We start from the raw sequence: 25,755 nt of genomic DNA, 5'->3' as shown, positions 1-25,755 counted from the left end.
GACCTTGCTGCTTGTCTAGAATTCCAGGAAGGTGGCTTGGAATGACCTGGCTATTCTTCTGTGTGTCCTTCCCTCCTTCTCGGGGAGCCCTCTCCTCCCTGACCAGCCTGGGCATCAGCACCCCACTCATGAGCTCCCCAGGCCACTCCAGACACCCACCGGATCCTCTTATTTTTTTTAAAATTTTTAATGTTTATTGATTTTTGAGAGAGAGAGAGTGCAAGCAGGTGAAGGGGCAGAGAGAGAAAGAGACACAGAATCGGAAGCAGGCTCCAGGCTCCGAGCTGTCAGCACGGAGCCCGACGCGGGGCTCGAACCCACAAACCGCGAGATCATGACCTGAGCCGAAGTCGGATGCTTAACCGACTGAGCCACCCAGGCGCCCCCCACCGAATCCTCTTTCTAAAGCTCAGCTGAGCTGTCTTGAGCTCCTGCCCTGGTCTCCTGAGCAGTCAAGGTCTCCCGTGCCTTTAGAAGATTCTTGTGGGTCTTGGGTCCCTTACACTGTCCCTAGCCCACACCAGGCTCTGTCCTACTGCTGGTGACCAGCTGGCTTCATATGCCTCGGGCCAGCCCAGGTCTTCTTTCTCTGATCCTGTCTCCTCAATTCTCTGCCCACTCCTTTCCCTTTATTGGTCCTGCCCCTTCCCTCTGGGGTAGTGTGTGCCCACACTGAGTGGGAGCCCTCAAGGGCGGTGAAGGCTAGGTCATGATGGTGAGGGGCTGGGGGTTGGTTCTTGAGGGGCTGGAGGGAAGTCCCTTTGGTTTCTTGGGAATGTTCGGAATAGGTCCTATTCTTCTAGATCCTTCCACTTACTCCACTGCCCCAGCACCCTGCCTCCTCACCTCGGCCCATCTGTTCCTTCCAGGCCAGTGCACTTCACCCTGGGCGGGGGCAGGTGGGGACCAGCCGGGACAGGTTGGGGCCAAGTCAACCACACAAGAATTCTGGGCTGACCCCGGGAGACACATTTACATCCTTATCAGTAATTTCCATGGAGGGCTCCGTTGGGCATCTCCCAGTTTGTCCTCCTGGGGCCCTGGTCCCAGGGCTGGCAGGGCCTGGCTGCCGTGTGGGATGTGGCCACGTCCACGGGAACTGCCCAGCGTAGGGGCTAGATGTGGCCCGAAGTTACCATCGCTAACACGACATTTTATCCGAAAATTAATCCTGGTGTTGCATTCTGTTCCCTAACGTGGCTGGTTTGTTTCAATATTAAAATATTTTAAGATCGTTGGGGCGCCTGGGGGGCTCCGTCGGTTAAGCGTCCGACTTCGGCTCGGGTGGCGATCTCGCGGTTCGTGGGTTCGAGCCCCGCGCCGGGCTCTGTGCTGACGGCTCGGAGTCTGGAGCCTGCTTCGGAGTCTGTGTCTCCCTCTCTCTCTGTTCCTCCCCCACCTGTGCTCTCTCTGTCTCTGAAAAATAAATAACCGGGGCGCCTGGGTGGCGCAGTCGGTTAAGCGTCCGACTTCAGCCAGGTCACGATCTCACGGTCTGTGAGTTCGAGCCCCGCGTCAGGCTCTGGGCTGATGGCTCAGAGCCAGGAGCCTGTTTCCGATTCTGTGTCTCCCTCTCTCTCTGCACCTCCCCCGTTCATGCTCTGTCTCTCTCTGTCCCAAAAATAAATAAACGTTGAAAAAAAAAAAAGAAAAAAAAAAGAAAAAAAAAGAAAAATAAATAACCATTTAAAAAATTTAAAAAAGTAAAAAAGTAAACTATGCTAACACTAATTTTGTTACTTACTGTCGAGTAGATCGGTGCTCTGTGTGGAGTTGCTGAGGGCGTCCTGAAGTGTCCCGTGCCCCTGGCCACGCCCACCCGCCTTTCAGCAGCGGGGTCAGGGCAGCGGTCACCAAATAACTTCAGAGGCCACGATGTGCACGGTATCCTACGTAAACAGAGCCCCCCTAGGGTTGTGTAATCAATCCCACGGCCCCGGGGGCCACTAGGCTGGATTTTGTGCGCCATCGCGGCTAATAGCCTTGGGCCGCGGCCTCCCCTCGATGGCTAATAGCCTTGGGCCGCGGCCTCCCCTCTCTGGGCTCCTGTCCCCGTATGTGGCAAAGGGAAGCCGTGGGCGGTCTTCACAGGGCTGGACAGTGTCCTCCGGTTCACACGCTGTGACTCAGGCGTGGAAATTTCCGAGCGGGTAGGCGGCAGAAGAGGATCGCAAGTGGAGGATGGGCCCGGGGGGGGGGGGGGGCTCCCCTGCGCCGGCCGAGCGGCCCCCAGCCCAGGGCGAGGAGCGCAGCCCGGGTCCTGAAGGAGACAGGACTTGGACGGGGAGCTCACGACGGGCAACGTGCTGGTTCCTGAGCCTTCCCCGGGGAACGCGGCCCTGCCTGCGACAGCCCTGGGCTTGTGCGAGGGTGCGGACTTTGGAAGGGGCGGCGGCATGGCTCTTAGGCTCAGCGCATCTGCGGAGCAGCCCCCAACCCCCCAGCGACCCCCAGGCCCCTCCACACGGGGCTGAATCTCTCTCCCCTGGGACAGGAAGCAAGTTTCACCTGCCCGCACTGGCCCCCTTTCTCAGCAACGTGCAAACGGGGTTCCGGCCTCCACTGTCCCCCAGCCCCCACACCACGGGGGGCTCGGTGGAAGGGAGCTCTGGAACCCCCGCGGATGAAGAAACGTGTGTGTCTGTCTGTCGTGGAGCCCGGCTTCTCTTTCTCACCCCGCCCTGCTGCAGAAGTGGCCAAATTCCTAATATTGGTGTGGCTTTGTTTAGCAAACAAAGAACATGCAAAGCAGCTCCCTATCCGTGTGTGTGTGTGTGTGTGTGTGTGTGTGTGTGTGTGTGTCCCCAGCACCCTCCCTGGCCCCTGACACGGATCCATTCCAGGCCTGGCCCCCATGTGTGGCTTTGGGCATGCCCATCTGCCTCTGTGGGTCCCTCTGTGTCCATGGACTGGGGGAGAGGAGGAAGCAGATGGTCTCCAAGACTTTGTTGGGAAACCCCACAAACTGGGAGCCTGATGGGGAGACCAGACGACCCTCCCATGCAAATCTCAACCCCTTACCTCTGCTTCATACACCTGCCAGGGCACTTCTGGCTACAGTAAACAGGAAACGCCTCTGGAATGAAGTGTGGAGGGGTCCTGCCTGGCCAGACCCAGAGCCTAGGAGGAGGGATTGCCATCCTCCAGGAGGCCTCAGGACCCCACAGGTTCAAGCAGATGGGAGGTCTGGGGGAAGCCTCTGCCGGGGTCATTGGGAGGAAGGGTCAACAGAGACTTGAAGAACGCTGCCATCTTGCCCCTGAATCAGATTGTAATCCCAGCTCTGCACTTGCCTGCTGTGTAGGATAATGACACCTCCTTTGCAGAGGGTTGTGCGGGTTAGACTCGGTGTGTGGGAACCCTGGGTCCCACTCGGTACCTGGAGGAGACTCATTCCGAAGTGTCCCCTTGCTGTGGGCCAGGCGTGGGCTTGGTGCTGAGGGCTGGAGCCCAGAGAATACCTTCTGGCAGAGGGGAAAGTGACCCACATACAACCATTGCAGGTTCAGTGGGTCCTGAGCTGGGAAGCCCAAAGAGCTCAGCCTTCAGAGGTGGGAGAGCTCCTGGCTGGAATAACCAAGGGAGGCTTCATGGAGGAGGCAGCATTTGAGTGGGCCTCAGAGGATGGGCAGGACATTCATGGCCCTGCTCACTGCTGCACGGCCTCAGGGAATCCTCCCAATGGACAAGGACCCTCTGTCACATTCTACAGCTAGTGAAGGGCCGCGTCAAGCTTCACTGGACCACATCTGCAAAGTCCCTTTTGCCATATAAGGTTCCAGGGATTAGGACGCGGGTGTCATCTTTGGGGGCCATTATTCAGCACATGGCAAGGCGATGACGTCGAGAACCTTGAGATGGGAAGATTATGCCGGATCGTCCAGGTGAACCCCATGTGATCACAAGCGTCCTTACAAGAGGGAGGCCAGGCAGAAGCATAACGCAGGAGGTGGAAACAAGGGTCAGAGAGGCCTGCTTTCGAGACGGATGAAGCGGCCACAAGCTGAGGGCGGCCCCCGGCCTCTCCCCTGGAGGCTCCAGCCCTGGAAACCCCTTGGGTGTAGCCCCGTAAGAGTCATTTGGGGCTCCTGACCTCCAGGACCGCACGAGGATAACTCGTATTGTTTTAAGCCACTAACGTCACGGTAATTCATTAACAGCAGCCAGAAAACAGATACCTGCTCGCACGGCATTAGCCTCCCCCTTCCCCGGCAACCTTGCCCCAAGGGCCTCTTACACTTTATTCCAGTGCTCACCAGTTTGGACTGAGCACACGTCCCCCAACCTGTCTGCCAGCAACTCCACAGCTTTCTGTGTGTGTGTGTGTGTGTGTGTGTGTTGTTTTTTTAGCTTTTGATTTTTTTTTAGTGATTTCCACACCCAACGTGGTGCTCGAACTCACAACCCCGAGATCAAGAGGCACATCCTGTTCGGACTGAGCCAGACAGGCGCCCCCGCCTTCTCTGCCTTTTCAAGCTCCCTACCATCCCTTCCCAAAGCCAGCTCGCACCCACTAGGCACTTGTTAGACGCGGGTCAAATGTAAATAAATCTGTGTCTTTATTTGGATTTACAGCAGTTGAGAGGGACAGGCTTTTGATGGCGGTAACTGCTGTTTTCTCCAGCCCCATGGCCTCAAAGCAGAACTGGAACCCCCATGGCCGGCTGAGTGCCAGCAGCACTGCCTGAAGCAGAGGGGTGTCGGGCCTCCCTCTGGGGCAGGAGACGGCTCTGGACATCTGTGGCAGCCAGAAAGAGGCCCGCTGAAAACCAGATCTCAGCACAAAGGGCAGTGGGCAGGGGGAAGATTTCTCTGTGGGTCCCAGTTCCGGTCTATTCTCGGCCTCCCCCTGTCCACAGGGGGCTACACTGGCCTTCTGGGCTCTGCCCTGGGGAAGGCGCCCAAGCTCTTAGATCTCTATACAACTTCAGCTCAGAAAAGACCCGACCCAGTCCCCACCCTTTGCCGCAGGAACATGTCGGTCCAGAGAGGGAAAGCCACTTGCTCGAGGTCACACAGCAATTTCGTGAGTCTCAAAGCAGGCTGCAAGATTCCCGTCCGGTGCTGACTCCAGGGGACCGGGGTGGGGGTGGGGGGTGCATGAGGCCGGCCTCCCTCTGGGTCTCGGGACCTCAGGGCGGGCTGGCCCGGAGCCGGGGGCGGGTGCAGCCTCACTTGAGATTGTGCTGGCTTTCCCGGTGCCGCCGCAGGTCTACCTTGCGCTGAAAGCCTTTGTTGCACAGCTCACAGCTGAAGGGCTTGAAGCCAGTGTGCTTCCGGCTGTGGGTGATGAGGTTGGAGCTCTGGCTGAAGGCCTTCCCGCACACCTGGCATTTGTGTGGCTTCTCACCTGCGGGGCAGCAAGGACGGGGTCAAGGGCCTTGGTGCCAGGCCACCCCCCCACCCCCCCGCCCCGGTGCCCTGCATTTGCTCTCCGAACTTCACCATGTGTTATCTCACGGCCCGCCTACGTTCACTTTCGAAAGGAGCTACAAAAGGGAGACAGGAGGGGCGCCCGGGCGGCTCAGGGGGTTAAGCTTCCGACTTCGGCTCAGGTCACGGTCTGGCAGTTTGTGAGTTCGAGCCCCGCGTTGGGCTCCGTGCTGTCTCCCTCTCTCTCTCTGCCCCTACCTTGCTTGTGTGCTCTCTCTCTCTCTCTCTCTCTCTCTCAAAAATAAATAAACATTAAAAAAATAAGAGGGAGACGGGAATACTACAATTCTGTCACCCCCTGCACCCCCCGACCGGAATACTGTAACTCTGTCACCCCCTACGCCCCCTGAGATCAGGCAGGGACTGGGTCCATCCTGTTTTGTCAACGTGCCCGGCACCTGGTGCAACAGAGGCACTCGCTTAGCAGCCAGGGAGCGAATGGCTGGAGGCATGAAGGAATGAAAGACAAAGTCGCCTGCTTTTCTCAGTTCTACCCAGAGAGCACACGTTTGCCGTTTCTTTCCTGGTGTTTTTCCCAGGCGCTCAATGTGTGCTTAAATAGCACCGTGCGTCCGGCCCTCCGCGAGGAGGGGAGCGCCCCCTCACTGTGTAACTTGACCCCCCTCGGCTGAACCGGGGGGGGGGGGGGACCTTTTAACAGAGGAGGGTGGGGGCACCCAGAGGCTGCGCCTGGGCAGGGGCGGGCTTGGCGGGGGAACCCGGGGCGCCTCACCGGTGTGGATGTAGGTGTGCTTCTTCATGTCCGACTTCTGGTGGAAACGCTTCCCGCAGAACTGGCAGGGGTAGGGCCGCGTGTCCGAGTGGATGAGCAGGTGCGTGGACAGGGTGGACGAGCGCTTGAAGGCTTTGCCGCACATCCGGCACTCGAAGCTGCGCTCCTGCCGGAGGAAACGAGGCCCCGGGGGGTCAGGCGCAGGCGGGGCCTCGAGACCCGGGACTGCCACGCTGGGTGCAGGACCGGGCCCTGCCGGGATCCCCTGAGGAACAGGACACTCGTTGGGGTGGCCTCGAGAACGGGGCCTGGAGGAGAGGACCCAGAGACCCCCATTTCTGCATTTCCAACGGGGGCCGAGACATGGGGCCTGAGTGGCCTCCTGTGGGTTTTTCCCTGGAACCTTTACAGTATCCCACGCAAAATAAGCCTCGACATGCGTTTGTTGACTGACTGATAGACCGACTGATCTGGGGCATCGTCGTGGACTGTGGTTAAGGGTCTGTATTATTGGGGCCCAATTCTGGCTTCTGCCCCTTATAGGCCAACATGACCTCAGGCAAGTCATTAACCACCCCCTCCCCCCCGCTGAGACTCAGTTTCCTCATCTGGACATTACAACAGCAGTCATGACCTCGAAGGGTGGAGAGCTGAGCACATGTTGCATTCACAAGCTCTCATGACCATATCCTGCCTTTCCTGCCTCAGCTTCTATTTACTCCGGTCTTAGCAACTCCGGTCATTTCGGGTGCTTTCCCTGGAATGGAATATTCAAGAAGGGCTACGTGGGACAAGACGGACACTGAAGCACGACCCCAAGATTCTCGAAGTCGAGAGCCTCAAAGCTGAGGACACCTGCACTGATCACCCAGAGGGCAGGATCATTTCTCCGTGTCACAGACATCTCTGTGCCCCCCGAAATCCCACTGGGCCAGGAGCCTCTTCCAACGGCACGTGAGGTTGATTTGGTCCATCAGGGAGTGAAGTTTGTTATAATTGTATATATTATATACAGTTTTGGGAAAACTGTAACATAACGAGCATTATAGAACAAACATTCTCTATAAAGAACAAATTTTAAAATATATATCATTTTATATATATATAAAATATATATCATTTTTAGGAAGAGCACATTTGGAGGACCCAGATGGGGGAGGGAAGGACCCCTGGTCTGTGTCACCCTCAGGGGCAGGGCGAGAGACCCAGGCACAGCTCCCAGGCTTCCTGGGGGCAGCAGAGAGCAGGACGGGGGTGGGGGGCGGTGCCTGGCGAGCTGCCTACCTGGGAGTGGACGTGCGTGTGCTGCTCCAGGCTCACGGCATGGCCGAACGTTTTGCCACAGATGTCACAGGCGAAGGGCCGGGTCCCGCTGTGGGAGCGTCGGACATGCACTTCGAGCCCATGTGGGGTGGAGAACACCTGAGGGCAGGGCAGAGCATGAGGCCACGGCGGGGGGGAGGGGTGGGTACTGCGGATGGGGAGCCGGGCCTGGGGTCCCAAGGCCGCCCCCACCCCTCCACCTCCGTGCCCAGGCACAGACGGGCATAAAGGAGGGGAAGCGCGGGGTTGCCGATTCTGCTGGCTTTTGCTGTGTGTCCTGGGAAGGTCCCTTTCCCTCTCTGTGGCTCGGTTTCCTGTCTCTAAAATGGGGGCTGTGGGGGCATGTAAAAGGTCCCTCCCGGCCCTCTCTAGAGGCCGAATAGTCAGCCCGCTGGTACTGACGTCTACTTACTGTGTGCTCTGGGGCAAGTGAATCAACCTCTCTGAACCTTAGCCTTTCACCCACGTCCCAGGGCTCAGGCGCGTCAAGTGCGGCCAGTCAGGGCTCAAACACCACGATGGGGACGAGCATTTTGAAGCCCTGACCCCGCCAAAGGACCCGAGATTCGCAGCACAGGGAACCCCCGGCTGTGAATGCCTGCCCCTGCCAGGGACCTGCAGAGGGGATGCAGAGCAGGGCCCGTGAGCCACCCCCCCCCCCCACCGCCGCCCCCTCCCCAGCTGCTTACCTTGTTGCACTTGATACAGTGGTACGCGTCCATGCCCGGGGAGCAGCGGAGGCTGAAGTCCAAGGGCGGCTCAGTGCTGGGCACCAGAGGGCTCCCATACAGGCTGACGGAGCGCTCCAGGAAGGCAGACTGCATGGTGGAGGGGGCCTGCCGGTAGCTGTGGCCATAGGAGGAGGCCAGGGCATCCCAGGAGAAGCTGGGCTTGTAGAACGGGGGTGAGTCGGAGTCCCTGTCCTGGGATCGGGGCATTACAGCGGGGCCCTCTGTGGAGAGCGGGACGCGTGTCTACACATGTATGGTGGCGATTCATTTATTTATCATTAGGGCGCCACTCCCCACCCCTCCCCACCTAGCGACCTCACGCTGAGGGTCTGGGTCTGTAACCCAAATATTTCCTGTGGGAGCGGGCCTGGGTCCTCACTGTGGCTCCTCACCTTTTCACCCCGGAAACACGCCCTCAGCACCCGCAGAGTGCCCACCTCACCCACTGTACCAGCCCGCCCACCACACAGAAGCTCTCAGCTGGGTATGAGCTCCCCGTCCGAGAGGGGGCCAGGCAGAAGCTGGAGAGCTCAGATCGCATCTGGGTGGTGACCTTGTCGCTCTTTCCTGACTCCAGAGTCCGTCCACCCTTCCTTCCACTTGCACTGGTTGGGGCGGAAAGGGGTGGGGGTTGTGGATGGCCGGGGGTCCCAGCCCGCCTACCTGGCACCAAGGCCGTCCTGGTCAGGCTCTGGTCCAGTTCCAGCTCTGTTTCCCGTTTGAGGTCAGTCCAGGCCAGGCGCTGGTTCGGGAACAGGGTGCTGAGGACGGGATCGTTGCTCAGGACCTGGTCCCTGGCCCCTGTGGGGAGACAAGACCATCAGAGCCACCGGCCACAGCTCTGGGCAGTCCAGAGGGAGCAGGGGGTGGGGCGGGAGACACCCTTCCCAAGATGATGGGGACCCAGAGACCCATTTGCTGCTGTCCCCAGCTGCTCATGCGCACGAGCCCTGACCGGGCCCCAGGATGGGGGGAGCAGGGCTGAGGCCAAAGGGGACCCAGAAGGAAAACTGGACCAGGCTTAGTTTTCTGAGCACCTGAGCTCAGCCCTAGATCTTTTCTGACTCTGGTTAGGACCCACATGTCAGCTGCGGAGGGCCAGCTCCAATCCGGAAGCTTCCGTCATCCCAAGGGGCCAGAAGGGACGGGTGCATTCATTCATTCGTTCAACCAACATATGCCGTGCCCCCCCTGCTTGCAGACTTCCCAACACGGGGGACAGGGAGCCCCGGGTGGGCACAGCAGGGGAGCTCTGACTCACCAGGGCTAAAGGCAGGAGGCCAGATGGGTTCATCTTCCTGGAGGCGGGGCTGGTGGTAGGTGTGAGCTTTCTTGCTCTTTACCAGGAAGGAGCGTGGCATTGTGAGCGCACACCCCACACCTGCACGGAGAGAGGGCGAGGACGGTTGGGAAGGACAAGAGGACAACCTTCTCTGTATTTTGGAGCCGCCTCCTGTAGTCAGAACCCACTGTCCTGAGTTGAATAGTGTCCCCCGGAAGCTCATGACCCCTGGGGCACCTGGGTGGCTCAGTCGGTTGAGCGACCGACTTGGGCTCAGGTCACGATCTCACGGTTCGTGGGTTCGAGCCCCGCGTCGGGCTCTGTGCTGACGGCTCGGAGCCCGGAGCCTGCTTCGGATTCTGTGTCTCCTTCTCTCTCTGCCCCTCCCCCACTCATGCTCTGTCTCAGAAATAAATAAACATTAAAAAAAAAAAAAAAAAGTTCATGACTCCCCAGAACCTGTGAATGTGACCTCATTTGGAAATAGGGTCTTTGCAGATAAAAAAAAATTTTTTTCTAATTTTTTTTTTTTACATGTATTCATTTTTGAGAGACAGAGAGAGACAGAGCACAAGCGGGGGAGGGGCAGAGAGAGAGGGAGACCCAGAATCCCAAGCAGGCTCCAGGCTCGGAGCCGTCAGCACAGACCCCGACGTGGGGCTCGAACCCACGAACCGTGAGATCATGACCTGAGTCAAAGTCGGATGCTTAACCGACTGAGCCACCCAGGGCACCCCCCACCCATTTTTTGTAATGTCTATTTATTTTTGAGAGGGAGAGAGAGAAACAGAGAGAGAGTGGGGGAGGGGCAGAGAGAGAAGGAGGCACAGAGTCTCGAGTGGGTTCCAGACTCCATGCCGTCAGCTCAGACCCTGACGTGGGGCTCAAATCCACGAATCAGAATCTGGAGATTCCTTCCTCCAGAAGGCAACTGACCTTGTTGAAACCTTGAGTTTGGATCTCTAGACTCCAGAACCTTGCAAGCATGAATTGTGTGTTTAAGCCACCCGGTTTCTAGTACTTTCCTATGGCAGAAATCCTAACCTTCCCTCCCCTACTGCTCCCTTGCCAGGAAACTGATACACCCACCTTCTAGAAACCCCCAGGGTCAGCCTGCTCCTGTCCACACGCCCTGAGTTGCACTGGGAGCAGAGGAGGAAGGGCAGGGGTGTCTCCCCCGTGGACCCCACAGCCAGAAAGCTGAATTTCACCCCTGTGGCGTCTGCATTTGGAGGCCACGGAAAGGGGTGGTCTGAGTGCAGATTTTGGAGTCAGATGCTCATGGGTTAGAATCTCGGCTCACCCGCTGTGTGCTTTGGGCGCAGATGCTTAACCTCTCTGGGCCTACTGCCTTTTCTGTAAGGCATGGCACCCAGGTGCCTAGTGCCAGCCAGGGTCTCTCATGTGGGGAGGGGACGGGGGGGCGGGCAGGTTGCATCAGGGCCACCCCAATAGCAAATCCGCATTACCCTGGTGCCGATGCAGCCAGAGCAGGGCCGCCCCTTGTCCATGGCCCCAGCCGGGAGTCCAGGGCCCAGAGAGGGAGGAGCCTTCTCTCTGCATGGGGGTGGAGGGGAGGCTTGGAGTTGCACGTGGGGCTCAAGGCCGGAGAAGACCACCAGTGCACCCTACTGGGAGGCTGGACGTGGAGAAGGAGGCCAATGTCCACCAACTGCAGGAACCGAGCAGTGGGCAGCGGCCAGGGGGTTGGGGAAGACAGGAGGCCCAAATCAGTAAGGGACCTGTACTTGGCCCCGGGCGGGGGTCCGGGAGCGGCAGAGCCAGAACACCTTGATGGTCCCGGCTTCCCTTGAGGGCTCCTGGGAGACAGAGAGCATCTGGGTGGTGCTCCTTCCTCCTCACCCCCATGCCATGCCCAGGCAGGGGCGCAGGAAATACTTTGCCAATGCCGTTCCCGGTGGCTCCTCTGCCGGTCCCTTTCCCGGGCACTGGAGCAGGAACCCCCTTCCCCAGGCCAGCAGCCACGGAGGGCTGCAGGGACCATAGGGCCAAGCGCGGGAAAAGGATTATAGCTGCTCCAACAACAGCCAGGGCTGGGTGATAAGGCCAAGGCAAGGAACCGGCTGGGAGGAGGGAGATTAGAGAGAGCAGCTTGGATCCCTGCCTTTGGAGCAGGCCCAGGGAGGAACTCCTTCCCCCAGGGAGGACCCCGAACGAGGCAGGAGACGGACCCCCCCAGCTGTGCCCAGGCCTGCCTGCCCTTCACCAGAGCCCTCAGGGCATCGGGAGTCTGGAGAGACCCTTCTGCTCCCGGGTCATCCTAGGCCCTGCCCTCCTCACTGTAGGTCTCCGTGTCCAGATCTGCTAAATGGGGATCGCAACCCACCTTCCTGCGACTGTTGGAGCAGAAAGGACCTCCTTGCAAACAAATGTGCAAAGTGCTTGGCGTGGGGCCTGGGCTGCAGGAGCACAGAGCAGGTGGTGGCGTCTCAGCCCATGGGAGAAGAAGCTTCAGGAAGGCAGGCACAGCCCACATCCTGTCCTGGCCTGTCCATTTGCATTCCCAGTACCCCGCCCAAAGCAGGTGCACTCTGAGGACAGGGCTGAGCCCTGGACCAGGACCAGGGACATGCTCCAGGCCCTTCCCCTCTGGGATCTGAAACGAAGAGGTGGGGCTTGAAGGCCCTGGGGTCCCATCCAGCTGTCAGATTTTGCCTTCACAAGGCTTGCCTGGCCTGTTGGCCCCCCCCAGGCTTGTCGGGCAGCCTGCGGTGGCCTTATCTCCCGGGGACAGTCTTCTTCCTCCTGCCCCTCCCCCTCCCCGGCCCGGGCTCCTCACAGCCCCCTTCCTTCCCCTTCTAACTCTTGGCCCCAGGAACCCCCTGGGGAGGCCAGACCCTAGGCAGAGCCAGCGGGGGTCCCCCCCAACACACACACAGGGGGAGGTGGGGACTGGGTTTTGGTTTTTTTTTTTTTTTTTGCTTTTTGTTCTGGGGCGGTGGGGGGGGGGGCGGGGAGAGGCCTCCAAGGGACCATGGTCTCTCCATCAAAAGATGATTTATTATTTTTATATAGTATCTTATTAGGAAGTCAGAACCAAAGGCAGGCCTTAAAGCTTCAGTGCTGGAATCCCAGGAGATCCTTCTTGCGGCCAGCCTCTGCGTGGCCTTAGCTCGGTTAATTCTGACCTGGGGGCTGAGTTGCTACTGCCCCATTTTACGGAGGAGGAACGGAGGCTTAGAGACTGGCTCATGATCCCCAGCAGATCCCAGGCCGCCCCCCAAGGCCTCTATGCTCCTGACCGTCAGACCACCGGGCGGGTGCTTACTCTGTGCAGAGGGAACTCCTTCCGCACGCTAAGGAAGGCATTTGAAGCTCCCTGGTGTGCATGATGTCACCAAACTGACACCCACTGGGGACAAGGTTGGCTTCCAGGCTCACAGGGGGAAACTGAGGCTGAGAGAGGAAAGTGGCTTGTCCAGGCCCCGTGTTCCTGTTCTGCTGGGACTTGAACTCCTGGCCCAGGGCTCTGCCCGTGGGCATCTGTGGTTCTGCCCGCCTGGAGCAGGGAGGGAAGGCTGGTGGGTGGGGCGAGATGGGGGTGGGGGGGGGAATCCAATTCTTTTGATCCCTCTGGGTTTTTTCAGAACCCAGAAGTTCCACGTGGGTTCCTGAAGAGCTTTGAGTGGAGAAGCAGGTGAGAAACACTTCCTTCAGGAAGCTTTGGTGTTCCCTTGGGCTCAGAGCCTGAGGACCCCATAGAGGTCAACCGGTTAGAACCCAGGACAGCTCAAGTGCATGAGCAAGGGGGCCCGGATTGCAGGGTCCCCGGCTGGAGGAAGGCGACCCTCAGGGCCCATTCTGGTGATCCCCTCAGAGTCCCCAGCTTCCTCCCCTTCCCTCCCCAGAAAGTTCTCTCAGCTCAGCCTGGCAGGGAGGCACAGCCAGCCTCATGGCCCAGCCTTTAAGCGCCCGTGGGGGCAAACACACCGCGAGAACTTCCTTTTGGCCCCTGTTAGCTGAGTTTAAAAGAAAAAAAAAAAAAAAAAAAAAAAAACAGGAACCAATCACCTATACTGTAGTTAATTAACAACCACACCGTTTTGATTCACTCGACGGTTCTGAGAAAGGGCTCGGAGCAGAGATTGTGAAAGAACCCTAAGATTTCTTCATGAAACAGAGGTCTTGATGGTATCGGCCTCCGGAAAGAGACTTGGTGTTAACATCTCGTCCAAAACCCTCGATCCCGATAGAGGGTGCCCCGACCCCGGGGTCAGAATCTCAGCCCCACACCCCTACTTCCAGGCGGACGCAGAGCCGCAGGCTTGTGATTTCCCCACGACGAGGCACCTCGGGCCTCCCGTGGGGCTGGGGCTGATTTTGCGACCTTGAGCTTGACCACGTCAGCCTCCAACCTGGGGCTTGGTTTTCCTATCTCTCAAAAGGGACCGTTGGACTAAGAGATTTCTAAACTTCCCTTTTGCTCTAAAATCCCATGCACAATTTGTTGACCTTCAACGCGGGACTGACCTACCTTGACTGAGAAACTCATCACCCGGGTTCCCTTTTTGGGAGGGTTGGGTAAGACTCCGTTGTTTCTCAGAGTCAGTGATAGAGGACGCTTCAGACTTCCTTTCTGTTTAAAGACGTGACTCAAGGGGAAACACAAACAAAAATTAAAAACCCTTTTCCAGGTAAGAGTCAGGGGAAATGGGTCCGGGGCGGTGTTAGGGGCCCCGCGCGGAGAGCGGTCATTATTCTTATTTGAAATTTGCAAGCACTTCTCCCGTCTTCCTCTTACGTTGAGAGACTGCAATTATCCTGAGTGAACCAACTTCTGAGCTTACACCCAAAAGAACGGAAGGCAGGGACTCAAACAGATGCCTGTCTACCCAAATTGATCACAGCGCTGTTCGCAATAACCAAAAGATGGAAGGAAACAACCCAAATGTCCATCAGCAGGGGGTGGACAAACAAAATACGGCCGTTCCATACAACAGACCATTATTCGGCCGTATCGAGGAAGGAGGTGCTGACACCTGCCACAACATGATGGGTCTTGAGGGCACGTGTAAGCGAAATAGGACAGTCACGAAAGGACGAATGTCATAGGACTCGGCTTCTACGACGTCTCCAGAGAAGTCAGATTCATAGACACAGAAAGGGCAGTTTCAGTTTGAGAAGATGAAGAGAGTTCTTGAGATGGACGGTGGTGATGGTTGCACAACATTGTGAATGCATTTAATGCCACAGAACTGCACACTCAAAAAATGGTGAAAACGGTCACTTTCCCGTGATGTGTATTTTACCACAATGAGAACACAAATGAGCGAACAACACGTTTCCCCAACATCTCTGAACTGGAGCAGCTCCCATCGGTCTGAATGCCTGAGAGCAAATGAACAAAAAAACCTCCCTCTAAATTAAGGAGGGTGAGGTTTTCTGTTGTTGCCGAAAAGGGTCGAGATCACATGTGATCAGGCGATTTTCCTGGTGGCGATCTGGCCCCAGACACGTCGGGAGTCTTTGTGGTTCTCCAAGAGGACCCCCACCCCACCCACCCTCCTGAAAACCTCGAGAAAATGTTCTGCATTGGTTGTGACTAACTCCATCCGTCAGACGCAACCCAGATGGGGGTCTCTGATGCTCCCCAGGAACGTTCTGCAGGGAAACCAGCATACCGACCCCCAGATCTTGAGCTGGAAGGCCATCTCACACATCTCCGTATATAAAGGGTCCCCTGTGTACCACCTCCGAGGACGAGAAACTTGCCAGCTCACTAAGACTGAAATCTTCTCCCCGTCCGTTGCTTACGAAGAAATATTAGGAGGCGTGAGCCCCGCGGGCAGGTGCAGCTCAGTTAGCTCGTACCAGAACCAAGTTCGGAGCCTGCAAATTCATTAGCCCCCTCTAGGCGACTCGTGAAAACTTCAGACTCTCTCAGAAAAATGTACACAAGCAGCTACCCACAGAGATTCTAGGGACCACCTTCCCCCTTAACAAGCCCTGTTGTAGAGCGGGGACCTCACCCCAGACGCCCAGACTCTCAACTTGGGTTTTTCTCCAAAGTTAGGTAGAGAAGACTGAGACGACATGTGCCCTCCTACAGCCCTCTCGTTCCTGGAGGCTGGGGGCCAGGGCAGCGGACAAGGCACTCTCCCTTCTCCCCTCACGAGGCTCTGGATGAGAGGGCACTCACTCTCAGTGTCCCAGGAACTGGGGTTCACTCCTGTTTTATAGACAAGGCAAGTTCAGAGGGCTGGGTGGGGGGGGGGGACACAGCCAGCTGTGCCCCAGGCTGCCCCCCCCCAAGCCAGGCACCTCAAGGAGTGTCGCCCCACGCTCTGGCCAGGTCCCTGGGAGATCCGGGGTGTGGGTATGACCTCGCACACGCAGGTGATCCTTGGCAGACCCGATGGGGTTTTGGAAAGGGTACTTATGCACGGTTGGCAGAGGGCGTCATTCCCATACGGGCTCTGCCTCTCACTGCCTTCTCCCCGGCCGGTTCAAACACTGAAAGCTGCGCCCCATGGAAGAGATCTCCGAGCCCACCTTATTCTCCCCATGACTGCAGAAGGGCCCCGGGAACCTGCCTGGAAACAACCTAAGTCACACATGCAAATCTAAAAAGAAAAGGCTGGTATGGAGCCCTCACCTGGCGTCCGGGTCGGTCACGGGTCTTGGTGGGAACCTCACTCAGCCTCTCCGGGGACCGGCTCCACTCTGTCAACCTCGGACTCTGCTCCAATAGATACTTCTCCTTTTTTTTTTTTTTCCCCTTTCCCTCTCTCACTCTCTCTCTCTGTTTTTTTTTTTTTTTCCCTCTTCTGTTCCCCTCCTTGATTTTCAATCTGATTATTTGTGTCAAAATCTGGCGGTGAAGGAGCAGCCAATAGAGAGCGCCCCGGCATTTGCTTATCAAAGCTTCCCGGGCCCGACGGCGCTCCCGCCCCGCCAGCCCTCCGCCCTGGGAGCCGCGCTCTGCGCCCCTCCGCGCCCCAGACCTGCTGGAAGAGAAAGGAGCGGCTAAATCATCCCATTAAAAAGAAATTAACGTGAAAATAAAGTGCTGCCTCGTACGCGTGATTTTGTACAAACTCGTCACTTTCCTCCTTCCTTCCTTTGTCTCTGTCTCTCTCCCTCCATCCCAAGCCAGGAGCGCGGGGCTCCAAAGCCACCCAGACGGCCCCTAGAGAGGCTCCACTCGTCCTTGCAGAGGTGACCTTTGAGAAGAAAGTTCAAATTCACGCTTCCCCGGACTTGACCCCAGCCCAGGGGAAGGAGCAGCCCGGGGCGGGCGCTTGCCCCGCGAGCCAGCCCCTCGGCCACCTGCAGGTTGCACTCTGGGCCCCAGGCCCTGCGCGTGCCGCCATCTGGCGGCCTCGAGGAGACCCGGGGGTAGGCTGGGGCCCCATCCCCTGCTCCCCCACCTTCTCCCTCCTGTGCCCCTCAAGCCTCCCACGGCTTAGGGATGACTGATTTATTTCAGGAGGTTTTGCATAAGAGGAGAACTCACAAAACCGAGCACTGTTAGGCTGATTTGCATGCCTTCCCAGCCCAGCGCTGGAGAGATTATGTTTCCCTCGTAAGAAAACAAGTTTGGAGACAGGAAGCCCCGAGGTAACACGCAGGTCCGATGAGACCGACAGGAGGAGAAAGGGGGTCTTGGGCGAGGCTGTTCTGCGACTGGGTCCTGCCTCGAGGTCACCCGGGCCTGCTCCCGCCGCAGGGGGCGTGGGTCCCAGCACGCAGGGCGCACACAGGAGACCACGGCCCTCGGCCCTCCGTCTCTCCTTGGTGGAGAGAGAGTGTAGAAACATCTGGAGTATTCTTTGGATCTTGCACATTGCTGACAGTCAGCTAGAACTGTGTGTCATCATACAGAAAACTTAAAAAATAATCCAAGGGCATTAAGAACAAATTCCCATTTCTTCCCATCCTCACGTATTATATGTGCACATCTATATTTTGCTTATGCAGGGGCGCCTGGGGAGGCTCAGTCGGTTCAAGCGTCCCACTTTGGCTCAGGTCATGATGTCCCGGTCCGTGAGTTCGAGCCCCGCGTCGGGCTCTGTGCTGACAGCTCGGAGCCTGCAGCCTGCTTCGGATTCTGCGTCTCCCTCTCTCTCTGCCCCTCCCCAGGAACTCTGTCTCTCAAGAACGAATAAATGTTTAAAAAGTTCTGTTTTGCGTAACCAGTGGGTCTTTCTTTTTCCACCGAGTGTGATTTTATTCAGAGCCTCCCCAATTCTCTCGCAGCTTTTATTGACATAGTCAATGGTCTCGCGGTTCTTTGTGGCTTCCTTTACCCACCACTTTCTGCATTTGGGGTGTTTGGTTGTTTGGGGTAAAGCTGCTGAGATGGGTAGACGCAGGCCAGCTGCTGTTCTAAGGTTGTAATCCCCCAACTTTATCTTCCCCCCTTTAGTAACCAGCTCCGGGGCTCTCTTCCTAGACCAGGATCCCAGCCCGGAATGGAAATGAAAGCAGGCCTTCTCGGGAGCCACTGGGACCCCTCTGCGGGACAGCAGGGTCCAGGCCTGCGGAGCCCCCATGCAGCATCAGGCAGGCCCTTGCCGTCTGAAACCTCCCAGCCCCCGGGTGCCCTCCAACACCCCTGGCCTTAGCAGGCAGCCGTGGCAATGAAGCACCTTCATTTAGCCTCTCCCAAGGGCTAAATCCCTCCAGCAGCCCTGTGCTGGGTCCTCCACTCATTTATTCAAGTTACCACTGACACCTGTCATGTTCCGGGCTCCTCCTTCTGCCCTCTTTCCCTCGGTGCTTCCTCCCTGTCTTGGTCATCTTGGGCTGCCACCCAATACCACAGACCGGGTGACTTAAATGACGTTTATTTCTCGCAGGGAGACCGGGAAGTTCAAGATCAAGGTGCCGGCAGAGTCAGTTTCTGGTGAGGGCAAGCTTCTTGGTTTGCAGTCAGGCCACCTTCTTGCTGAGTTTTCACTTGTCAGAGAGGGAGAAAGAGAAGGAGGGAGGGATGGAGAGAGAGAGAGAGAGAGAGAGAGAGAGAGAATGAGAGACTCCTCAAGTTCTGGCTTTTTGTACTCTTCTTATAAAGACATTAATTCCATCAAGGGGCTCCCACCCTCATCTAACCTACTTACCTCCCCAAAGCCCTCACCTCCAAATACCATCATACTGGGGGATCAGGGCTTCAACATGGATTCTGGGGGGATACAGACATTCAGTCTATAACCGTCTTCGCTAATACATGTCTATCGAGTGCCTGCTAGGGGCCGGATGCTGGGGTTTCCAACAAGAACCAGACAGGGGGCGCCTGGGTGGCTCAGTCAGTTAAGCATCCCACTCCGGCTCAGGTCATGATCTCATAGCTCGTGAGTTCGAGCCCCGTGTCGGGCTCTGTGCGGACAGCTCAGAGCCTGGAGCCTGCTTCCGATTCTGTGTCTCCCTCTCTCTCTGCCCTGCCCCCACTCATGCTCTGTCTCTCTCTCTCTCAAAAATAAGCATTTAAAAAAACATAAAAAATATATATATAATATAAAAATAAAAATTATATATATATATATTTATATATTTATATATTTATATATAAAGAACTAGACAGGAGCTGTCATGGGCTCCTTCCTGGTCTAGGCAGGTGGGACACAGTACCCCGAAATTTATAAATCGGGCTGATGAGTGCTGTGGTGTAGATATGGTATACAAAGGAGCACGGGCTTGGGGAAACGAACCCAGACTTGGGGAGTAAGGAGAGTTAATGAAGCTGGTGGAAGTGATATCTAGGTTGCTGCCAGGCTGAGTTCGTTGGGAGAAGGAAAGTAGGGAAGACTGTCTCAAAAGAGGAACACCATGGTCAAAGAGCTGGAGGCGGGACCTCCAGGGAACTGACAGCAGCCAAGTTCAGTACGGGGGGAGGGTAGAGGGCAGGACAAGGGGAGGGGAGGGTGGGACACTGGGGAGATGAGCCTAGAGAAGAAAGAAGGAGCAGGTCAGGAAAATTCGTCCCCGATTTAAAAACCTTCAGTGATTTCCCTTTCCCTAACAAGACACAAATCTCAGCCTCAGGGACCAGCATTCAATGTTTTTCGGTGTCAGACCTCTTTCAAATGACAGCACTTTTTACAAAGCAAGTTGCAGAAACCCAATTTGTAACAACAACAGAACCATTAGTTCATGTCACGGAAAAGGCTCAGCTTCAGGCATGGCTGGATCCAGATGCTCGGACGATGTTGTCTAGATCTCATTCATTCCCGCCTCAGGACATTGGCATCTGCTGTCCCCTCTGCCTGGATGGCCTTGCGACAGATCTCCCCATGGCTGACTCGTTCCGGGGTCAGCTGAAATGTCATCCCTGCAGAGAGACCTCCTTGACCAGCAACTAAAGCAAGACCTTCCCACCCCAGCTACTTTCTGCCCCATCATCCTACCCTTTGTTCTTCTTCGTGTTCATGATTATCTGAAATTGTCCTGTTGACTTATCGCCTTTGTATTTACTCATATATATTTTTGGCCTGACTGCCCACGCCGAATGGAAGCCCTACAGGAGCAGGGATAGAGTTTGCCTAGTGGTGTTTTTACAGAGTGAATGAATGAACGAGTGGAGAATCCACGCCTGCATCCGTCTCTCTCCATCTCTCAGCTTTGCTTTCTTCTCTGTTGGCTTTTATCCTGGGGCTGAGATCACCAACGTGGTCGGCTGTGGTCCCCGATCTTAGAAACCCCAGTGGAAAGCAAGCCCCTTTCTCGGTGGTTTCAAGGAGAGGCCCCAGACTGACTCTGATTGGCCCAGCCCGGTCACAAGCCATCGCCCCCGCACCAATCGCCGTGCCAGTGGGAGGGATCGGGGTCTCTCATTGGCCAGGGCTGGCCGATCCTCCTGCCCCAACCTCCAGGAGGCAGGGGTGAGTTCGGGAGTAGAGAGAGCGGTTGTCACCACGCAGAATAAGGCCAGGAAGGTGCCTGGGCCATGGCTTCCACCTCCCACCTTCCACTTTCTAAGCGTCCTTTCTTTGTCACTTGGGCATGCTGCGTCTAGTCCCTGCTGGAGACCAAATCCCAGTCCCTGCCTTTGCCCTTCCCCTTTCCCATGTTCAGCTCGGTTCTGCTCTCACCTCCTCCAGGAAGCCTTCCCAGATGCCCACAATCCCCGGGACCACCCATGACGGCCCTTGGATTCTTTGTCAGTGGGCACTCAGCTGCTTCTCGATGGGACCAGCAACCACCCACAGGCAGGAATGCTAGGGAGCCCTCTCTCACCGGCCACGGCACAGACTCTCCTCCTGATGCTGGCCTGCAGGGAGCACAGCCAGGCTGGAGAAGCGAGAGCCGCTGCTACCCGAGGGCCCGGCAGTGGGCAGTGTGCACAGCCCCCCTACCCTTTGTGGCGACATCGCAGACGCGTGCAGGCGGGCTCGGGGGCGGCCAGGGAGATGAGGGCGGTGAACGTGCCGGGTGGGAAGCAAGGGTCCAGGCTGCGGTCCCGGCACACAGCATCAGCAGTGTCACCTCAGGCACCTTTCTGGCCTTGGCTTAGAATGGCCACAGAATGCAGAATGCAACAAACGTGAGCTGAGGCCACCCACCCCGGAACATCAGGACCCCTGGTGGTGGGGCGCCCCAGGGCCCCTGTGCCGTAGGGCCACCCTCCTCTACCAGAAAAGCGCCCATCCTCTGTCTTGTTGCGACTCAAGGCATCCAGGGAGATTGTGGAGCTCTTTCCTGGCCCAGGCTGCTTGCCAGGAGCTGCAGGCAGTTGAGGTGGCGGGAGCCCCGCAGCCTGCGACTCGCGACTCCGCGGTTGGCGGTGCCCTGAGGGCCAACAGCCCCACCACCCAGGCGCCCTGCTCTTCCGGATGAAGCAATTCACCAGACAGCCACACGGTGGCGCTCCTGCCTCCTTTTCTTGCGGCAAAAACCAGCCTGAAACCCTCTGACCTTCAGTCCGGCCATCCATCCATCATCCATCCATCCATCCATCCATCCATCCAACCACCCATCCATTCATCTAATTACGGCTTAAATTACAAGAGAGATCAGAGTGGAAAGAAAAAAGCAAGAGTATGCATGTCCCGATATGTGTTCTTTTAGTTTCTTTTTCCCTCCTCCCTCCCCCCTCCCTCTGACTCCCACTCTCCAGGCTCTCTCTCCCCTCTCCACAAATGGATACGTGCCTATAATGTTTTTCAATTCGAACAAATCTTTATTGATCCTTTGTTATTGAGTACCACACCGTCAGGCAATGCCTCCCCCAATCTGTGAGCTCAACCCTCCTGCCTCCAGGAATCTCCAGATGGAGACAAGAAACACCCTTTGGGAGACCATGAGGCGGGGTGCACTCACTTCACTAGGTGGTCTGTTTGCCTCAGAGAAGCGTGGAAGGAGGGGTGCTCTGCCCAGGCAGGGGGTGTGGGCCAGCAGCCTGAAAGGGCCTGCGTTCCTGCCTGGTACCTCCCAGCAACCCTGGTGGGGGTGTCAAACAGGGCACGTGGGGACCCCAAGACGGACGTGCTCCATCCGCCCCGACAGTGACTTTTCCCCCGGAACCCTCCTCAGAAGGTCTCCGACAATTTCCCTCAAGCAACTGGGAAACTCCGTGGAAGGAGGCGGCTGGGGACTGGTGAGCCGGGGGAGCCACAGATTCCCCCATCCAGCCACGGAAGCTTTCCGAAGAGGAAACTGAGGCCTGGAGAAGCCTACAAAGCAGAGCCAGGACTGGGGCCCTGGCCTCCCAATGTTCTTGCAAGCCCTTCACAATGGTGACTGTTTTTTCACTGCCTTTAACCTCGGTGTATCATCTGCGTCTGATAAAACAGAAATCCCCAGTGGCAATCCGCAGAGAGGAGGTCTAATTCTCCAGTCACTGGGGTGAAATGGAAGCATCGTTCTGGCGTCCAGATGCAGCCTGGTCTTGACTCACAACCAGCTGCATGACCTCGAGCAGGCACTAGCTTCCCCTGAGCCTCAGACTTTACATCTCTGAAATGGGGCCAAGGATAAAACTACCCCGGGGTTGTTGCAGGTGGCAAACGAGGTAACCCATGCAAAAACGTTTATAAATGAAACCGCTTTGTAGGGGTGGCTTATTGTTTCTCAGCAGAAATATTCAGTAGCTGGGGATAGAGTTCTGCAGTTTCTCTCTTTATAATGAGACAGTCAAGAGCAGCTTTAGCTGCTGAGGACCTAAAAGAAGGAAAAAAGGCAGAAAAACAGGGCGGTGTCAGCCTGATTGCTATGACGTGGGCTGTGCTAATTTACATGGCAGGTTGATTATTAATGAAACACATGACGTTTGGTTACTGCTCATTCAACGCCCGATGACTTCCACGTTCACGCTCCCCGGATACTCCCAGGACGCTCGCTCAGGAGCTGCAGGCAGGAGGAAGGACTGAAAGCTTTGTGATCATCTACCTGGGCCCGAGAGGGCGGAGGGGCCTCACAAGCCTCGTCCCTGTTAGTCCGCGGGAGCATTTTGCCACCTGGTTATCGACCGAATGATGGAAAACCAAGAAGCGACCCTCGGGCGAGGCTGACACCAGAGCCAAGTCCGCACAAGATAAGTGTGGGCGATCTGTCCGATCCCCCCTGGGATGGGTCCCCCCAGCCCCCCATTTCTACCGCCCAGTGTTTCCCCAGCACCACGCCTGGCACATGACAGGATCACGAAGCATGAAAGGTGTGTATGCAAGTCTGTGCAAGCAGTGCGTGTGGTGTGCGCGCGTGTGTGTGTGTGTGTGTGTGCACCAATATGTGTGCATGTGAATATGTGTGCGTGTTTGTGCACCAGCCGACCGTGGGAGTGTGACGATCTCCCGGTGGGTCCTAACCTCTTCAGTCAAGCCCCGGCGAGTGGTGGCCTTGCTTCCCCGGGGAAGAGGAGTTTGCTGAGGCTGTTAAGCAGGGAGAGGTCCTGTGTCCCTCCCACGCCTGCCTGGACCTGGGGGCTTTACTGAAGCTTCCAGACCCAGGAAGCAAAGCCTCAAGGGAACACAGAAGCAGGAAGCCACAGGAAGGCACGCGTACGCCTTTGCAGAGGACTAGAAATTCACACACATCTGGGAAAGGGCCGGCTCTCCGTTGCCCGTCGGCGCTAGGAATGTCCTGAAGGCTGACTGCACAGAATCCACAGGAGGGAGCCTTCCAGCTCCTGGGATTTGTACCCAGCTGACATCTGTTTTGCATGTACTGGCTGCCTTCACTGATTTTCAACTTGCCATTTTATCAGAGCCCCCAAAGGACAGCATTTTTCTCCTTCTCTTGCTTCTTATCACCCCATGAGTGTGCAGGAAGGTCTCCTCCACCCCAGAAAGCGACCTAGATGCCGGGCAGAGGGTGGCGACCCAGTGCCCTCGTGACTCAGACAGTATGTCCTTGAAAGGTGGTGTTATGTCCATGCGTTTCTGCAAGATGAGTGGTTTGTAGATTACAAAGGACACGCACGGGGGCACCTGGGCGGCTCAGCCGGTTGAGCGTCTGACTCTCGATTTCGGCTCAGGCCACGATCTCACGGTTTGTGGGCTCGAGCCCCACGTCTGGCTCTGCGCTGGCAGTGCGGACCCTGCTTGGGATTCTCTCTTCCTCTCTCTCTGCCCCTGCCCGACTCATGCTCTCTCTCTCCAAAGTAAATAAATATGCATTAAAAGCAACAACAAAGGACGAACACGGATAACGTAAGGGACATGATGCTGAGTGAAAGCAGCTAGACACAGAAGGACAAATCCTGTATGATTCCACGCATATGAAGGGCCTACAGAAGTCAAAATCCTAGCGACAGAAAGTAGAATGGGGGGGGGGCGGGGTGTGCCAGGGGCTGGGGGGGGAGGGGAAATGAGTTAAATGTTTAATGGGGATGGAGTTTCAAGAGGAGAAAGTTCTGGAGGTGGATGGTGCTGATAGTTGCCCAACAACGTGAATGTACTTCGGGCCACTGAACCGGGTACTTAAAAAGGGTTAAGATGGTAAATGTTGTGTTATGTGTACTTTACCACAGTTTAAGAACCAACCATCCCACCCAGCCCCCCGTTTTCACAGATGGGAAAAGTGGAGGTGCCGGGATCACAGATTTTTCCTGCGCTGCCCATTTCAATTCTTTTTCGATCTTCAAATATTTTTTTTCAAGTTTTTATTGCGAAGATTTTCAAACAAGAAAGTAAATGAAACACGTCTAACGATCACCTATATATCCACCACCATGATTCAACAATAGTTACATTTGCCAAGCGTGGTTTATCTCTCTATATGCATATGCACGCATGTATAAATACGTTTTGTTCTGATAAAACATTCCGGAGGTCTATTGCAGACTTCACGACACTTCACCCATAAATACGTGAGTATCTCTTAAAAACAGATACTCCTTACATCGTCCCGTAACTACAGTTATTGAATTATCAATAATTCCCCAGTACCATTGAATATCCTGCCCGTGTTCACATTTTTTGCTGTTCCCCCCGGTTTCCTTTTAAAGTTGCTCTTTTACATCAGGATCTCGCCCAATTTCAAGCACGGCATTTGCTGGTTTCCTTAGTGTCCTTTTTGACACAACAGCGCCCCCTACCCCTTTCTTTTGATGCTGATTTTGTTTGCAGGGTTTTTTGGGGTTTTTTGTTTCTGTTTTTGTGTTTCCCCCATAATAGCCAAGACCGGTCTGGTGGAAGGTCCTGCCTTCTGGATTTGTCTATCTCTCATGGTGCCGTTGAACCTGTACCTCCATCCCCATGCTGGCTGGAAATTGGGGCCAAGGCTTGAGTAGATTCAGGTGGGATGTTTTCGGTACAGCTACTCCCCTCCCTCATAGCTGGGGGCTGCACGGTATTGAACATCCCCAATATCAGGCTGCCCCACCTTAAGGATGTCCAGTTTGGTCAGCTGGTTAAAGTGGTGACAGCTGGTTCTCTCCATGATAAAAGTGAGTCAAAGCGTTCCTGGGTGGCTCGGTTGTTAAGTGTCCAGCTTCGGCTCAGGTCATGATCTCACGATTCATGGGTTCGAGCCCCACATTGGGTTCTGTGCTGACAACTCAGAGTCTGGAGCCTGCTCAGGATTCTGTGTCTCCCTCTCCCTCTCCCCCCCTCCTCCGCTCATTCTTTCTCTCTCTCTCTCTCTCTCTCTCTCTCAAAAATAAACATTAAAAAAAAAAAAATAAAAGTGAGTTGAGAAGCAATCTGTGGAGTAGGACTGTCCTTATGTGAGCACTGTCTCCCCCACAGTCTTTCCCTAATGGGTTCAGCATCCACTGCTGGTCCTGGCCTGAGTCAGTCCCTTCACTGGAGTTTGCAAATGGTGATTCTTCGGATCCTACCGTTCCTTCTATGTTT

At 56.2% G+C, this 25,755-nt stretch overlaps 1 protein-coding gene across 4 annotated transcripts; it reads right to left on the bottom strand.

Moving 5' to 3' along the window:
• Window positions 1–4,535: 4,535 nt before the first annotated feature.
• On the bottom strand, window positions 4,536–16,292 carry GFI1B (growth factor independent 1B transcriptional repressor). Of its 4 annotated transcripts, none has more exons than XM_045467396.1 (7): window positions 16,119–16,292; window positions 9,482–9,601; window positions 8,884–9,021; window positions 8,179–8,441; window positions 7,451–7,588; window positions 6,167–6,431; window positions 4,536–5,350 (listed from the first exon to the last, which is right to left on the bottom strand). In XM_045467396.1, exons 2-7 carry the CDS (start codon window positions 9,579–9,581, stop codon window positions 5,172–5,174), a joined length of 1,083 nt encoding a protein of 360 aa, XP_045323352.1. In that variant the 5' UTR covers window positions 9,582–9,601; window positions 16,119–16,292; the 3' UTR covers window positions 4,536–5,171. The 4 variants fall into 4 exon arrangements, with proteins under 4 accessions (XP_045323352.1, XP_045323354.1, XP_045323353.1 ...); XM_045467398.1 differs by having other exon boundaries at window positions 6,167–6,332; window positions 16,119–16,286; XM_045467397.1 differs by lacking the exon at window positions 16,119–16,292 and adding an exon at window positions 13,998–14,753.
• Between the last annotated feature and the right edge of the window lie 9,463 nt (window positions 16,293–25,755).

The sequence above is a fragment of the Leopardus geoffroyi genome, chromosome D4 (genome assembly GCF_018350155.1).
Source record: "Leopardus geoffroyi isolate Oge1 chromosome D4, O.geoffroyi_Oge1_pat1.0, whole genome shotgun sequence".
In the NCBI taxonomy this organism is placed as follows: domain Eukaryota; kingdom Metazoa; phylum Chordata; class Mammalia; order Carnivora; family Felidae; genus Leopardus; species Leopardus geoffroyi.
This window is presented reverse-complemented; position numbering and strand designations above follow the sequence as displayed.

What these genes read in the sequence shown, in the direction of transcription:
- GFI1B (XM_045467396.1), bottom strand. Translation starts at nt 9,581, where the DNA reads ATGCCACGCTCCTTCCTGGTAAAGAGCAAGAAAGCTCACACCTACCAC. An exon ending in ACTGTATCAAGTGCAACAAG is followed by an intron (nt 7,589 to 8,178) that starts GTAAGCAGCTGG and finishes CCCTGCCCTCAG; the next exon opens with GTGTTCTCCACCCCACATGG. An exon ending in ACACGCACGTCCACTCCCAG is followed by an intron (nt 6,432 to 7,450) that starts GTAGGCAGCTCG and finishes CCTGTTCCTCAG; the next exon opens with GGGATCCCGGCAGGGCCCGG.